The sequence below is a fragment of the Chiloscyllium plagiosum genome, chromosome 1, assembly GCF_004010195.1.
Source record: "Chiloscyllium plagiosum isolate BGI_BamShark_2017 chromosome 1, ASM401019v2, whole genome shotgun sequence".
Taxonomy (NCBI): Eukaryota; Metazoa; Chordata; class Chondrichthyes; order Orectolobiformes; family Hemiscylliidae; genus Chiloscyllium; species Chiloscyllium plagiosum.
Window position 1 is genome coordinate 31,787,798 of NC_057710.1, and position 17,687 is coordinate 31,805,484.

The window sequence follows — 17,687 nt, forward strand, 5'->3', positions numbered from 1 at the left end:
TCCCCTCCCCCCACCTTATCTCAGTCCCAACCCCCAGATTCAGCACCGCCCTCTTGACCTGCAATCTTCATCCTGACCTCTCCGGCCCCACCCCCTCTCTGGACTATCACTCTCACCCTCACCTCCTTCCACCTGTCGTATTCCCAGCGCACCTCCCCCAAATTCCCTCCCACCTACCTTTTATCTCAGCCCGCTTGGCACACCAGCCTCATTCCTGAAGAAGGGCTTATGCCTGAAACATTGATTCTCCTGCTCCTCGGATGCTGCCTGGCGTGCTGAGTTTTTCCAGCACCATATTTTTCAACTCTGGTACTCCAGCATCTGCAGTCCTCACTTTCTCCTAACATTCCATTGACCCCCCACAATACGCAAGTTGGGTGGATGCCAAAATCGATTCACAGTCCATCATCATTAATAAGAAAAACAGAAATTGTTCGATAAGCTCAGCAAGTCTGGCATAATCTGTATAGAGAAATCAGTTTACATTTTGCGTGAGTGATGCTTCCTCGAAACGCTGAGATTCTAGGGATACGGCTATGTCGGATCTGGTGTTGTGTGTTGAGAAAGGCCTTTGTGGAAATGGTAATCATAATATGATAAAATTTTACATGAAGTTTGAACGCAATATACCCTTATATACTTTAATAATAGTCAAATTATTTTGACTACTTTTTAAAAAAGGTTAAATTTGTGGGGTCAACTATTACATGGATACTACTTTTGAGGGGGTGAAAGTCATGCCTGTCAAAGTTCACATCATATCATTAGCAAAAACCCAACTGATCTCTAAATAAATAAAGAGCAAAAATGCAATAAATTACAGGAATTTTGTAAACCTGGAGTGGAGTGCGAAGGCAGGCAGACAGAAATGTCGGAGTGGAGCACAACAGCCAGCACACTAATTCACAAATGTTGATCTGTTCTCTGTGAAGAACAAAGGTCGACTTTTGCACAAGATATGGAAAATCCCAGATTTTCTTTTGGCCAAAAACAGGAGGTTGACTATTACTTGAATACATATGGTATTTCTTTCTAACAGTAAAAGGTCTTAAAAACAGAGCAAAGGAAATTGAGGGTATGAAGGTCAAGCTGGGCGGGAGAATTGGGAAAATCTTTTGTAAAAAAAAAATTTCATGGGAGACAGATAATGGCTGGTACTCAAGGAAATATTGTACTAAATAATGAAGTTAAACAATGAATTAGATCAAAAGGAAATGGTGTTTGTGAAACTGGAAATAGTGATGAGCTTGAGGATTGAAAGCAATTTAGGACCAGTAAAGATGAGCCATGAAACTAATAAGGAAAGAGAAAAAAAGAATGTGAATACAAGCTAGTGAGGAACATAAAGGAAGACCAAAAGATTCTAGCAATGAAAAAGGAAACAGATTTGCAAAGATAAATATGAACCCATTAAAAGGTGAGGACAGGAGAATTTATAATGCAGGGTAGGGAATTGACAGATAAACCAGACAGTTACTTTGCATCTGTTTTTACCACAGAAATGAAAAAGAAAACTCCCAGAAATACAAGGTAACTGAGTGATTGAGTACCTGAAGAACTTAGAGAATTTATGAAGAGGCAATCCTTGAAAAATGAGCTGGATTGAGGTTTGTTGAATCTCCAGGACCAGATGAAATTTCATCCCAGATTATTTAAGGAAAGTAGCAATCAAGATAACCATCAATGCACATACTATCTTTCATATTTCTGCCAGATTCTGGAAAGGTTTCTGCTGACTGAAAGGTAACACTTGTAACCCTATTATTTCATAAGGGATGAAGAGAGAGAGTGGAGAACTGCAGACCAGTTAACTCCAAGTCCACAGTTGAGAAAATGTTCGAATCCATTATAAAAGGATGTGATCCTTATCAGCCTTGATAGGGTAAATGCTGACAGGAGGTTTTCCCGCATAGGAGGATCTCAGACCAGAGGCCATCGTCTCAGAATAAAAGGGTACCAATTTAAAACTGAGATGCAGTGGAATTTCTTCTGAGGATTAAGTTGTTGGAAGTCCTTGCCAGAGAGAGTTGTGGAGTTGTGGATATTTAAGATTGATAAATTCATGATCGATAGAGGAATCAAGGGTTACAGGGAAAGGACAAGGAAGTGGATGGGAGGAATGTTAGATTAGCCATGATTCTGTTGAACGGTGGAGCAAGTCCAAGGGGCTGGATGGCCTACTGCAGTTCCTATTCCGCATGGCTTCGTGATCAATGAACGTGTGGGGGAGAAAAAGGCAACATTTTGCAGATTTAACGTGAATTAATGAAAGAAAAATCCTGTTTGACAAATGCTTGATGATGTTACTTGTAACATGAACAACAGATATTGTGTATTTGAATTTTCAGAAGGTGGAAGAGAGGAGCAAGGAAGCTATATATAGTTGCACTGGGCCTACACTCATTGGTGTCAGGAGAAAAAACGGCAATTATTTTGAAAAATTAGACTGAGAAGACTTGATAGGGTAGATCCAACAGTGTGTTTCCAAACACCAAAGAATTTAACCTTGGGGAAACTAAAACAAGAAACCATTTTAAAAGAGGTGCCCCATTTAAAAATGAGAGGAGGATTACATTTATTTTTCTCAGAGGGAAGTTAACCTTTGGAATTTTCTTCTATAGCAAGCAGTGGAAACTGGGTTATGGAATATATTTAAGGCTGAGACAGATAAGATTTTTGACCAAATGAGTCAGGGTTCCATGTCTCTTTTATAGATCACGGAACCACTGGTGTGGAAACAGGCCCTTCAGCCTAACAAATTCATACTGACCCTCTGAAGACTTACCCAACCAGATCCATTCCCCTACCCTATATTTACCCGACTAACGCACCTAACCTACACATCCCTGAACACTACGGGCAATTTAGCATGGCCAATTCACCTAACCTGCACATCTTTAGATTTTGGGAGGAAACCCACCCAGACACTGGGAGAATGTGCAAGCTCCACAGTCGCCTGAGGCTGAAATCGAACCCAGGTCTCTGGCGCTATGAGGCAGGAATGCTAACTGCTGAGCCACTGTGCTGCTCTTTGTGGGTAGGTTTTAGGTTGGGGGAGTGGAAGAGAAAGCATGGAGAAGGTGGTTATTATAATCAGGAAGATGGACTTAAGGCAACAATTACATCAATCATGACCTTTCTTGGCAGTGTGGAGGAACAGAGGGATCTGGGTGTGCAAGTACATAGATCCCTCAAACTTGCCATCCAAGTGGATAGGGTTGTTAAGAAAGCATTTGGTGTTTTGGCTTTCTTTAACAGGAGGACCGAGTTTAAGAGCCACGAAGTTTTGCGACAGCTCTACAAGTCCCTGGTGAGGCCACACTTGAATATTGTGTCCAGTTCTGGTCACCCTACTATAGGAAAGATAGAGGCTTTGGAGAGGGTGCAAAGAAGGTTTACCAGTATGCTGCCTGGACTGGAGGGCTTGGCTTATGAAGAAAGGGTGAATATGCTTGGACTTTTCTCTCTGGAGAGAAGGAGGAAGAGAGGAGATCTGATTGAGGTATACAAGATAATGAGTGGTATAGATAGAATCAATAGCCAGAGACTTTTCCCCAGGGCAGGATTGACTGGTACGAGGGGTCATAGTTTTTAAGATATTAGGAGAAAGGTATGAAGGAGATGTCAGAGGTAGGTTCTTTTCGCAGAGTTGTGAATGCTGTGTAGGTCAAAGCAGAGTCATTGGAGACATTTAAGCTGCTGCTGGACATGCACATGGATAGCAGAGAGTTGAGGGGTGCGTAGGTTAAGTTATTATATTTTACATTAGGATTAAATCTCGGCACAACATCGTGGGCCAAAAGGGCCTCTCCTGTGCTGTACTTTTCTATGTTCTATGAATGGTGGAGCAGGATCAAGCAACTGAACGGTGTGTTTCTGCTCCTATTTCTTACATTATTCTTATTGAGCAGGTTTAGTGATGTAAATGTGGGAAGGACATTTCCTCTCGCTGGAGTGCCTAAAGCTTTTAATTAAATGTCATGGGGATGATGCAGGAAGATTGAGCTGAGGTGGAACTACAGTCATAATTCAACTGAATGGAGCAGCAATTTTTTTTTAAACCTTATTTTCCTTCTAAACATTGTCATAACCTCAGTTTTTCAAAACAGCTCTGGGAAGTCGCTAACCCAAAAAAACTGTGGAAGTTCAATCTTTGGATTTCAAAAAAAAGCTTGGAAATCTCAAATTCCATCATACACATCCATGAAGATGCTGATTCTTGTTCAGTGTACCAAAGAATAAAGAAAATATATCCAGTGAGAAATGTACAAATGAAATACAAATTATGACAGGCTAGGTCAGATAGTACACCACTAACTCAATAGAGGAATCAGAAACATAGCACCATAGTACAGTGGAGAAAAAGATGCCATTCAGTTTATCCTGTGTTGACTGATTAAACTAGCTGCTCACTAATCCCATTTTTGAGCATCTGGGCAATAGCCTTATTGTATTTCAGGTGCAGTGCCAGGTTCCACTTACTTAAACTGTTTAAGGATTTCTACCTTAACCAAACAAGGTAGTGAATTCCACCCACCCCCTCTCAGTGAAAGCTTTTCCTCATGTCCTCTAATCTATTAATCACCTTAAATCGGTGCCTGTGGTTGGTGACTGCTACTTAGGGAAAGGAAGGCATTCCCCCAACCATTTTATTCAAGCCCCTCATTACTCTGTACACCTCAAGTTACTCTTCTGTATAAAAGTGAGCAACCCTAGCCAAACTCAACTTCCCAAAGCTGCAATTTTCAAGTCCAGGCAACATTCGTACAACTCTCTTCTGTATTTCAAGCACAATTGTGACTGTATTGTAACAGGATAACAAGAAGTGTACACAACTCCAGCTATGGCCTAACTCGTATAGTTTATAATTCCAGCATTGCATTCCTGCTTTTATATTCAATATCTCATCCAGTGAGGTGTGTATACTATAAGTTGACCACTTGGTCACTACTAAATACAGAAGATTTAATTTGAAGATGATTCTACCAAGCAGTGAGTTAGCATCATTTTGGTCAGTTCAGTATTTAAGGCAATTATGAATACATTTTGAAGAAATGTAATAAGTTGATTATGATTGCAACAGTCTCTCTCATTCTATGTGGCTAAAAATATAGGTCCCTTGCAATCAGAAATACACTAAGTTATAAATCAGGAACAAAGATGGCAGACCAATTTAATACATATTTAGTTGTGTCTTCTCGGGGGAGGGCAAAACTTGTTGGATAACTGTTTAGAGAGGGGCAGGAACTAAAGGAAATTAGTAGAGTGGGATAATGCTAGAGTGCATTATAAAATATTTAATAGCAGGGTACTTGGAATACAGTGACAGGATTGGTCAGAGTCAGTACAGATTTATGAAAGAGAAATCATGCTCGACAGACTTACTGGAATTTTGCAAAAATGCAACAGTAGATTTAAGTGTAGTCAATGAATGTGGTTTACTTGGACTTTCAGAAGGCAGTTGATAAGATCCCACATAAGAGATCACCTTACTAGAAGATTCAAGCATATGGTATTGAGGCAGTGTACGGACACAAGCTAGTACAGAACTGGTTAGCGGATGTAGATGTGGGGCATCTTAACCACATCTTATGGCCTGGTGATCATTGAACATTTGGAAAAAAAGGCAACATTTTGCAGATTTAACATGAATTAATGAAAGGAAAATGTTTGACGATATTACTTGTAACATGAACCAGCAGATATTGTGTATTTGAGTTTTCCTAAATGATAGGCTATGACACTTGAATTATTGCACAGGTCTGCACTTGAACCCAGCAATTAACAATGTATATTAATGATTTAGAGGAGGGAATTGAATAGAATATATCCAAGTTTACAGACGACACAAAGTTGGGTGGGAGGGGAATCTTGAAGAAGGATGCAAAATGCTTCAGTAAGATTTTGACAAAGTGAATGAGTGGGCAAAATGCATGACAGATGCAGTATAATGCAGATACATGAGGTCATCTACTTTGGTAGAAACAAAAACATGTTGGCATATTATCTGAATGGTGATAGATTGAGAAAGGGGGAGGCAGCGCAATAGGACTTGGGTGCCCTCCTATACCAGTCACAAAGTAAGCATGCAGGTGCAGCAGTCAGTGAAGGCAGCAAATGGTATGTTGTCCTTCATAGTGACAAGATTTGAATATTGCAGCAAGGATGTCTCGTTGCAATTGTATAGGGCCTTTATGAGATCACACCTGAAGTAGCATTTGGTTTTAGTCTTTTTATCAGAGGGAGACTGGCTATGGAGGAAATACAACAAAAAGTTTAGCAGACTAATTCCTGGAATAGTAGGACTGTTGAATGAAGAGACAGGTTCAGTTAGGACCATATTCACTGGAATTTAGAAGGAGTATGATCATATATAAACCTGTGAAATTCAGAGTCCAAAATTAATGTATCATCTGGGCTCTGCAATGTAGAGCTTTGAAGAGCTAGGTAGATAGGTTGCTTGAAAATTAGTGTACTTCCTTTAATGCCTAGAGTTCACCTCTATGTTCCCATTAGTTTGATGCCTTTCCAAATGAAGCTTTCTCACCATGGCAAGCCAGGTCTCCAAGAAATGTTTGACCTCATGAAAAATGCTTGGTGGGCCTCACGATAATTTGTTATCCATCTAAGAGTCTTATTCTGAGATTGAGTTCGATGGAGAGCAGTTAGAGAGTCTGGTTTTCATTATATGCATGACATGGCCTGCAGTGGAATAAAAACAAAATGCTGGGGAAACTGAGCAGATCTAGCATTATCTATGGACAGATGAGTTAATGTTTTGAGTGAAATATGATGATTAGAGGAATTCTTTCTCCACTAGGTGTGCTAAGTTTCTCCAGCTCTACTTTTAGTTGCAGATTTCCCAGCATCTGCAGTATTTTGCTTTTACTTGTCCAATGAAGTTAGTCAAAACATTAGAGTCTTGTTGCAACTTTAAGATGTTGTCGTTGATCACATTTCTTGCCATTGGATTGAAGGATCTTACAAAGACACTGTTAGTGGTATTTCTCTCCAAAGCTTCGAGGTACATGGTACAGGTGCGTAATTCCCAAAGCATACGATTTCAGGTGTTACTGCTTCCCAGTAAAGTTTAAGAACTTTAAGAAACTCAAGGTATAGAAAATTATCCATATTGTCCAGAATCTTGTCAATGATCTTAATTTTGCTGTGGGATCTAGTTGGAAGACCTTATTAAATGAGAGGAGGTGGAAGTACTTCAGACATAGGATGGTGAATTTGTGGAACCTATTGCTGCAGATGGCTGTGGAGACCAAATCATTGGAGATATTTAAGATAGATAGGTTCTTGATTAATAAGGGGATCAATGGTTATGGGAAGAAGGCAAGAGAATGGGCCAGAGAAACCTATCAGCCATGATCAAATGGAGCAGCAAACTTGATATGGTAAAGGGCCTAATTCTGCTCAGTCTTATGGTCAGGTAGATAACCTCTAATGAATGTACAAAATAGTTTTATTTATAAACATGCTTTATGCAGATGGAGAGACTGAACCAGAAATCAGGCTCAGAAAGTTAAAAGGATTGGCTTGGAGAATAAATTTGAATCCTGAAAGAAAACATTTTCCTATGGCCCTTCTTATGCCTGGCTATCAAGTATCAGTACCCCTTTAAGTGCACTCTGTCCATGATGGCCTGAGTCTACTTCTTTCCGGTTCACATCCTTTATTAGTTCACTCATTCAGCCAAGATCAGTCTCTCGTTAAGGCTTCACACCCAATGAAAGGTGGGAAAACAGCAACTGCCAGAACCAAGAAACAGCTACTAGTGTCAACAGTATGCCTGCATGCTACACAAAATGACCATTTTTTTTTGTCAGTCTCTGACAAAGTAAATGTAGATAAAAGGGCCAGAATTATAGATGTTCACCATTTTTCCTGCACTTTGCATCCAAGTGTAATCTAGGCACAAAACAAATGAAAAAAAACCAAGTTATTTCCTTGCCAGATTGTCAAGGATAATGTGAAAAATTATACATTCACCATGCCTACTACCACTCCTCACCTCCTCCTTTTCATTTTACAAACTTCTGTGGAGATAAATACCTTCCGATTGAATTTTGCAGAAGAATTTCTTCTTTAAAATTTCACATTGGTGTGGGTGGTTGGAGACAGAGCCCATTTATGGTGGCAGCGCCCTTTTCCAGCTGCATGACATGGTGACTCACTTCTGTTTCTTGCTATCTTTCACAGCTGAAAGATTTAAACACACCTCACAATTCACCACCAATTCCAAGTGGCACAAATTAGGAAAATAATCTCCTTATAATGGAAAGATAAGTTGACTTTAATGACGATTGGTGGGAAGAATGCACTTGAAATGGAGCTCCATAACACTTTTTGTACAACTGGTGGAGTTAATTCAATCAGCAAAAACAAACATTGGTTCTCTTCATTATTGCTCACTGGAACAAAATATTTTCACCAGACTTTTCAACGAACTCAAAATAACATGTTTATTCTGGCAAACTTATTCTTTAAATAAGTGGCAAACTGGTTATCAACTAAGCTACACAGAAATTAAACAATATCCCCTTAATCTCAAGCATACATTTGTGCACAACAGGACAAAAAGACATGCGTGACTCTGCAGAGATGTTATGGTTGGGGGAATTTAGGCACACAGTAAAAACAAAACAACATCCATCCAGGCTAAGGGACAAAGTCAAATGACAAAAAAAAATGCTGACTTCAGTTCCTTTGAGTTTCTGTCAATGAGATCAGATTTCTGACAGTTACAAAATAATGAAGAATCTTCAGACCAGACTTCAGATTCACCCGAGAAAGTGTCCTGATTTTTGAAACCTTACCAGGCTGTTTCTATACCTCCCTTTTGGTGAAACAGTTTGAGAGTTTCAGCTGCAATGGTCAGACACATGGCGAGAAACAGCACTGCTTGTCCTTGTAAACTTCAACTGTCCACAACTCTTGACATATAGTGAATAAGAAACAGTAATTACCTCAGTTCAAAAATTGTTACTACTCAATAACAGCACAGATTTATTCAGATTTTATGGGTCTGCTTTTTTAATCATTAAAAGATATAGAACTCTAGTCTTATCTCATGAAACACTTAGCTTTCCAAAGCGACTTTTATATTAATAAAAGCAAATACAGCATAGTTTTCTTCAACGTTGACTTAATAGTTCTAAGCAATCGCATAATAACTTTTACAAGTCAGTAATGTCCAAAACTGCTTAAATTCTAATTCTCATAATCCACATAATTCTCATAATCCACAAATGTATGCATCCACAATTTTAAGTCTAGCATTACTGATTACTTTCTTCACATCGCCTCTAAGCTTTGTTCAGAGAAAAAAGCGGTGTCATGTTGATAACCACAACAATCTCCCAGACAGAGTGGTTAGCATCTGGATGGTTAGCTAGTTTTTGTCCTCTGTAGATGTGAGCCACTCAAGACTGAAGGAACAGTCAACCACTGGACCCGACATCAAAACCAAAAGGTAGGCATTCAATCCTCTGAATGCAGTTCAACATTTAAATTCCATTAGTATAACTATAACACTGTCCTAATCCCTCAGATTACGAAATATATTGAAGGTTAAAATGAGGCAGTGATTGCATAACATTTCCATAAATTATATTAACCAAAGGGAGAAAAACATCTTTTTAAAATGGTTTCTTTTTAGTATCACATTGCCTCTCAACATATGTCCACTTCGACTGCGAAGATATTTCCTATCGTTTAGCATTGGTATTATGCAATTATGGAAAGAGAACTCCAAATACCTCAAAAGCAGAAACAGTATTATCAAAAAAAGTCTAATCATTTCTGGGTAATAAGTGTTGTGACATTTTGTACTGTATTCAGACAGAATTCAGGTCTCATTCCACTTATTAAATTATAGCTTGCAATACAGCCCCACATTCGAAATAAAAACAAAAGGACATCAGAATTAAAATTTTTATTAGTGTATTCACTTTGTCTGCATATGCAACAAACCTGAAATATTTTCCCCCTCAAGTTCATCAGTTCTACCAATACAGAATTCTACTGGTAAAACAAGCTCACAAGTAGAATGGTAAAGGCTCTGCTAGTTTCCTTTCAAAGGTCTGGCCCATCTTCTATTATTTGGTACTACGTTCATTCATTCCAAGACTTTATGGCAAGCAGATGGCCTACAAACAGCCATCGCCGTACACCTTTTGGAAGCATTAACCACTTGCCATGTCGGTTCTCAAAAAATAAGCTATCACCAGTTGCACTTACAAAGTACAGCACTAGTGTAATGTAGAGGATAAAACAAAAAGAAATTTAAAAAGCAATTCTGTAGCTGCCACAAAAGTGATATATGACAGACAGCTAGATCACAGAATTATTAGCAAGTTGTACGTGTTCTATTTTACAAGTTACATAGCCCCTCAAAAAGATCCCACCTGTAGCCACCCTGCCAAACAATCAGAACACATTAAAATATGTATTCTTTATGATTTTTGGGTGCATGAATTTTGAGTGTGAGGATCATGAAGAACATGTACAGCTATTATCCAATCATTATATTAAAATTGCAAGGTGGATTGTGCCTTTTTGTGGCTATTTCTCAAATATAATTCAAAAGTGAGTCAAATCACTGCTTCAGAGAAGCAATGTTTAAATAAAAAAATTGCAATTCTAAAATGATTAAGATGCGTCATTTATAATTTTACACTACATCTCACAGCTTTTTACAGCTTGGGGGAGGAAGGAGTAGGAAGTAAAGGAGGTTTGTGGTTAACTTCTACCTTCCGAAAAAGGGAGTATTTAGCCTAAGCGGATATTCTGCAAGTATGAGAAGTCCAATGTAAGACTGAACGACAATTTAAATCAGTAATAGATATTTACAAGATGTAACCAACGTCCATTATATTTAACATGACACTGCACTGACAAAATGACTAAATGCAAAATTGACTAAAAACACTGAAGCTGCAATTTTCTCAATTGTACTCTTTCAGCCTATACCTAAAATTGGCTTAATAATATGGTTCATATAAACTTGTTACCCTCACCCTCCACCCCACTTTACAGAAATGATCCAAAAAAAAAATCAGGCTTCAACTAAAATGAAAATGGCACAGACCTCATGGTTTTGCATTGATTATTTCTGAACCAGAGGTAACAACTCAATGAAGAGCAGTGATTGGCATCAATAAATAAAAAATCCAAATATTTTCAATGCCATGAGTAACATACTAGTATTAAAAAAGGGCCCTTTCAAACAAAGCCCCAGTCCCCAATACTGTTAATTTCAGAAACAAATTGCTCAACAACTTGCAGAAAAGATCCTTTTACTGGCTGTTACTATCCAGTTTCACAAATTTTCAGTGCTGGGAGAAGGAACATAACTTTCGGTCAATATTAAAACTTACAATTATCAGGCAAAGGTAAGTACAATATGGCATTTATCTCTTACGTGTGAAGGGTCTTCTAGTTTACCATTAAGACATTGTCAATTTCAAGTTTTAAAAGCCTTGATAAATGTGAACCTTTGTTCCAAGAATTTCCCCAAATAGTGACACAAAAGAAATCATAAGCAAAAGGAGTTCAGCAAAAGTTATTGTCACAGCATGCATAAGAACAGCTACAACCTCTACATAATGCCAGGAATAGAGAGAACAGCATTTATCAGTACCATATACATTCTAAAACAAATTTAAATGAAATAGAGGCTAAAATAGCTTACAAGCTTCTCAATTTTACATCATTTTGAATCAATACGATCAGAATTAGGCTGAACAGGTACCAAAGGTAAATAAACTGCATTATGCTGTTTAATGCAAGGTCCAACTATTTAACGATTTGATAAAATGCTGTGAAATAATAAAGTATTCCCATTTTTCATGAAGTTCACTTATTTTCAGATGAGCTACATTTAGGAGAAATTTATTATAATTTGACATTTTTCCTAAACTAAAATCAACAACATGCCGGATCTGACTACAATTCTGTCCATTTCCCTTTATAGCTGAAAATGTGTTGCTGGAAAAGCGCAGCAGGTCAGGCAGCATCCAAGGAACAGGAGAATCGACGTTTCGGGCATAAGCCCTTCTTCAGGAATGAGGAAAGTGTCCAGCAGGCTAAGATAAAAGGTAGGGAGGAGGGACTTGGGGGAGGGGCACTGGAATCCCTCAAGTCCCTCCTCCCTACCTTTTATCTTAGCCTGCTGGACACTTTCCTCATTCCTGAAGAAGGGCTTATGCCTGAAACGTCGATTCTCCTGTTCCTTTGATGCTGCCTGACCTGCTGCGCTTTTCCAGCAACACATTTTCAGCTCTGATCTCCAGCATCTTCAGTCCTCACTTTCTCCATGTCCCTTTATAGGCCATCACTGAAAATGTATGGATAGTGAAATGCCAGTTTCAGCTACATTCATTCCTTTTAGTGGTGAGTCCAAATTTACCTAACTTTGGCTGTCACAACGCAGTATTTCTCCAGCAATAAGGGTATCACCTCAATCTTTGGAAAAAAAATTCTTACCAAAATGCCAGTGATATTTTGTTAATAAATGAGTGTTTATGGTAATTATAATCCAACGTGGAAAATTAAAATTCATGTTATGCTTCCCACTACCACTACTTTTCAGTTTCTAATTTTAAATTCATTAACTGTGCTTTTTATTTGCAATGTGTATCAATTATATTACTCATCAAATTTTAATTAATTAAAGGCAGGGAAGGGGCTGGTGGGGGATGAGACAAAGAAAGCGATAGAGATTTCATTTAATGAAGAATCCATTCTAACTAATGTGCTAGGAATCACAACTGAATTACTGTACATGTCATTGATGGACCTCAGACTCTCGACACGTGCATTAACGCAAAATGTCTTTTTACACAGCTTTCCCTTCACCCTCAACCATAAGCTATATTCATGTGTTTAATACACTAATACTAATAAATTTTTGTCATAATCTGGGTGTGGGGTAATAAAACTCAACAAGGTGCTTAAGTTGATGAGATCAAGTGCCATTCTTTTTGATTTTGTTTTGTATTAACAAACAGATAGTCTCTGGGAATAACACAAATACTAAAACAGAAAAGCTGTTTAAGTCTGTTGATTTGACTCCATCTTATGTTTAGTCCCATCTTGATACTGAAATAGGGACATAGTTATTTAGGACATGCTTGAGCAACGGACAGAGGGAGACCCCATTTGGGTTAAAACTTTGTCAAGCCATTGCAACGGTCCATTCAGGTGAAGTTCAATCCAACAAGGAGTGCTCGTCACAGTCTGCCGTCTAAATGAACAAAGAAAAGTTTAAACAATTAGTACCATGTAATGAAGGTACAATAAATAAGTTAGACTAAAATACAATAGATTTTGAAATTGTGTGGATTTGAAATGGGTGAGTTTGTCAAAAATAAACTTTTGCCCCAAAATGGCTATTGCATTTGCTCTTTTAATTCAAATAAAAATTATCAGTCAGGTGGGTACAAGCTAGTGGCTACATGCCACTCTATGAACTTTATCCAGGTTTTTCACCTGAGCGAAATATTAAGGAAGCTTTGTATTGTTACAGATGCCCACTTGGATAAAAGATTAAAGCTGGGATTGTATAACAGATCTCCAAGTACTATTAAAAGGAGCGCAATATTCCAGTCCATTAGTCAACATTCTTTCCTTGCTTTCCTTAACCATTATCACTGTTGCAATTATTTGGTCCTATTTTATAGACTTCAAAGTTTCATTACAAACAGGTGCTTCTTTGCTTTAGTACTCTTCTATTATAAAGGAATTAGGCTATGGCTCCTGACTTAATTACTTTTTAAAAGACTGCAACAAGTATGTCTTAAAAAGTGGCGTTTGTCCCATTTAAAGTAGTTCACGAACTTTAACTATCACAAGACAATTCATTTTCAAGAGTATCCTGAGGAGGTGTGAACGACGAAATCCAATATTGACTCCAATGTGCCATTGCAGCTTTTGATGCCCGAGGCACAGAACGTTCCAAGTCAGAGACCTCAAACCAGCACTAAGCGCACAATTTACAGAAGACTATGATTCCTGTCCTTCAACCGACATCCGAAACATGGATCATGCACAGCAGATACCTGAAATCCCAGTACTGGCTTTGCAAAATCTTGCAAATCCACTGGCAGGATAGGTGCATCAATAGCCCCAGTATCAAAGCACTAGTCATGCGTGACCAGCTGCGATGGGCAGGCCACATTGCTCACGTGCCCAACATTGGACTTCCTCAACAAGCTCTACTCAGAGCTCCACAAAGGCAAGCAATCGCCAGGAAGGTATAGGAAACACTACAATGACATCCTGAAAGCCTGCAAAAACAAATGCAACGTCCTGACTGATTTGCAGAATAAACTGCCCTAGAGCACAAACTGGAGGAGCATCCACGAAAGCACCAAACAGAACGCAGAGGCTCAGCGCAAACAGCAGAAAGAGCAAACAGAATTCAAAGCACAGCTGACTCATCAACACTATCTATGGCAGAGTCTGCAGCTCCAGGATTACACAATTCAGGATCCCCATCACTATCCCAGACAGGCACTAGCAAAGATGCTGACAGTGATATTTATTTGAAACAATGGTCATTGAAGCCTCCTGATTAACCTGTACTACCCTCCCGCAGATGAATTAGTATTCAGTACCTCGAACACTACTTGGGGGAAGCACAGAGGGTGATAAGGGTACAGAATTTACTGACTGATGACTTCAAAATCCATCAAGTGGCTAAACAGCACAACTATCATTGAGCTTGTCAAGTTCTAAAGAGCACAGCTGTTAAGAGCAGGTCTGCAGCAGGCAGTGAGGAAGCCAGAAGATGTAGGTGAGATTTTAATTGGGCACTTTGCACCTCTAATTACTGGTATAGAAATTAGAGAGGAGTGACAGTTGAACAAATCAGTTTGGCATTAGATTTTTTTAAAAATAGGTTTAAAATTGGATAACTCCCTGGGTCCTTATGGGAGGCAAGGGAGGGGATGGCAGGCGTGAACCAGGGAACCAAAGGCCAGAGTCTAACATCAATGATTGGGCAACTTTCAGAAAAATTATGGGGGACAGATTTTTAAAAATTCACTCAAAGGACATGGGCCAGCATTTGTTGCTTGTCCATAGTTTCCTTTGAGAAGATGCTAGTTACCTGTCTTCTTGAACTGCTGCAGTCCATTGGACAGGCAGGATTAATCAAGGATAGTCAGCATAGCTTTGTCAGGGAAGATCAGGCCCGACAGGTTTGACTGAGTTCTTCAAGATGCCTAGATATATTGATGAGGGTGAAGTTGATTTGTCTACTTGGACTTCAGAGAAGCTTTTGACAATGTCTCGCAAAGAAGACTGGTCAAGGTAGTCAGAACGCATGGGGTGCAGGAAAACTGGGTTCAAAATGTGGCATGAGGCAGAGGGTGATGATTGAAGGCTGTCATTATGACAGAAAACCCAAAGACTTATTGCAAGGTTCCATGCTGGGACCTTTGTTGTTTGTACCATACATTAAACGGTCGATATGCAGATTTGGGAGATTTGTTGAGTAGGATGACAAATGACAAAAATTAGTGTAGTAAACTGCATGAGGGGAAGCCTTAGACTATGGGACAGTCTGGATGGACTAGTTCAATAGGCAGAATTTAAATCAGGAAAAATGATGCAATGCATTTTGGGAGGATTAACAAGGCAAGGGAGTATTCAATGACTGGTAGGACCAATGAAACACACAGAAGCAGAGAGATTCTGGTGTGCATGGCCACAGATCCTTAAACACAATATGTCTGGTGGATAAGACAGTTAAGGCGGCATTTGAGATGCTTGCTTTTATTAGGTAAGGCAATGAATGCAACAGCAGGAATGTTCGGAGACAAGATATAGGAGAAGTACACCATACAGCTCATCGAGGCAGTAGCACCTTTTAATGAGATTATGGCCAATCTGCGAGTTATCAAGAAGAATATAGTATACTGTTAGTGTAGAAAGATAGATTGCAGAAAGGTGCAGCATTGAGGGCATTGGGAGTCCTTTCGTATGTTAGCTTCTGTAATCACATGCAAATTCAGCAGGTAATACGGAAGGCAAAAAGAATGTTGGCTTTTATTTAAAAAGGAATGAAGTATAAAAGTAGGGAGGGATAGGTTTGTTTTAGTCGCCTTATCTAAGGAATGATGTATTGGCATTACAGGCAGTCTGAACACTGTTCACTAGATTGCTACTGGGTATGGAGGGACTGTGTTACGAGGAGAGGTTGAGTACACTCAACTTGTACTCAAGCACAGTTTCAAAGAATGAGAAGCAACCATATTGAAGCATGCAAGATTCCTAGGGAACTTGACAGGGTAGATGCAGGTAAGTTAGACAATACTGCAGAATGAGGTCTTACCAAGGCTCTGTACAAGTGAAGCATGATTTCTACCATTTTAAACTTCAAACTTCTAAAGATAAAATTCCATTTGTCATTTAATTAGTTTTTGCAACAGTGCACTAGTTACATGCAATTAACAATGCTCAAACACATGTCTACAATTTTAAGTCTGAAATCAATAACCCACTACTGCAGTTTTTTGGATTGAATTATGTCTAGTCAATGTTAGTTTGAGCAACATTTAGATTAACAGCTCCAGGTTTCAGAATCTACTACAAAGTTATATTCACAATGTCACCAATCCATACAATATATTATTAGAGCTGAAAATGTGTTGCTGGAACAGCGCAGCAGGTCAGGCAGCATCCAGGGAACAGGCGAATCGACGTTTCGGGCATAAGCCCTTCTTCAGGAATCCTGAAGAAGGGCTTATGCCTGAAACGTCGATTCTCTTGTTCCCTGGATGCTGCCTGACCTGCTGCGTTGTTCCAGCAACACATTTTCAGCTCTGATCTCCAGCATCTGCAGACCTCACTTACTCCCCAATATATTATTAGAGTATGGTGACCACAGAGCTTTTAAATTTCAAAATATAAGTACTCAGGCTTCTTGTGTTTTTCTACATTTAGCACATGCAACTGTTTTTCAGTTTTGCTTGCAGTAACCTTTATCACAGATCTTCCATTTAACAGCAATACAAACCAAAGGACAATTTGATATACAATTCAAAGGACTTCAAAATTCCAAATCCATTCAGATACTTCTTGCTTTGCTCAATTTCCTACCAGATATTGTAAGAAGTGAAAGCTCATTTTACAGCAATATTTTTCTTTGAATATTCTTGACAGTGCCTCACAGTTCAGTCAAATAAAAATCATGAACGTTTTACTTTCTAAAAAATGTGCAGCTATTGTAACCAAGGAGAATCAGTGTATATGATAGATTTGCATTTTTTTCAAAGGAGCTTTTCAATAATGTGCCATGCAAATGGTTATTTGTGGGACTGGAGGAGATCATAACATAGTCCACTAACCAATCCTCAGTCTAAGAATAAACATATATACAAAAGGATGTAGATGCGGAATATGATTGGAAAAGGAAGCGTTGGATTGTGAAAGTGGTAAAATGTGAAGTTATCCAATTTGGAGGGAAGAATGGATAAGCAGCCTGCTTATTGAAGACATTAGATATGAGCAAATGTTTGGTATGCAGAGGATTCTTGTATGCAAAACACAGATTTAATATAGTTAACAATAAAGCAAGTGATCATACCCTTTATTGTAAGGACATCAGTGTGCAAGGAGATCAGAATGCAAAAGAAAAGCAGTTTTGTCAATATAGCACAATTATAGTAAGG

At 38.8% G+C, this 17,687-nt stretch overlaps 1 protein-coding gene across 2 annotated transcripts in view; it reads right to left on the bottom strand.

Annotated features, from left to right (window-relative positions):
- Positions 1-12,253: 12,253 nt before the first annotated feature.
- The window catches only part of smad2 (SMAD family member 2), a 118,847-nt gene continuing 113,413 nt past the window's right edge, over positions 12,254-17,687 (bottom strand). For both annotated transcript variants that reach the window (XM_043717159.1, XM_043717223.1), the window contains one exon: positions 12,254-13,255. In XM_043717159.1, the coding sequence (XP_043573094.1) occupies positions 13,132-13,255 (124 nt within the window). In that variant the 3' untranslated portion in view covers positions 12,254-13,131. The remainder of the gene's footprint in view (positions 13,256-17,687) is intronic.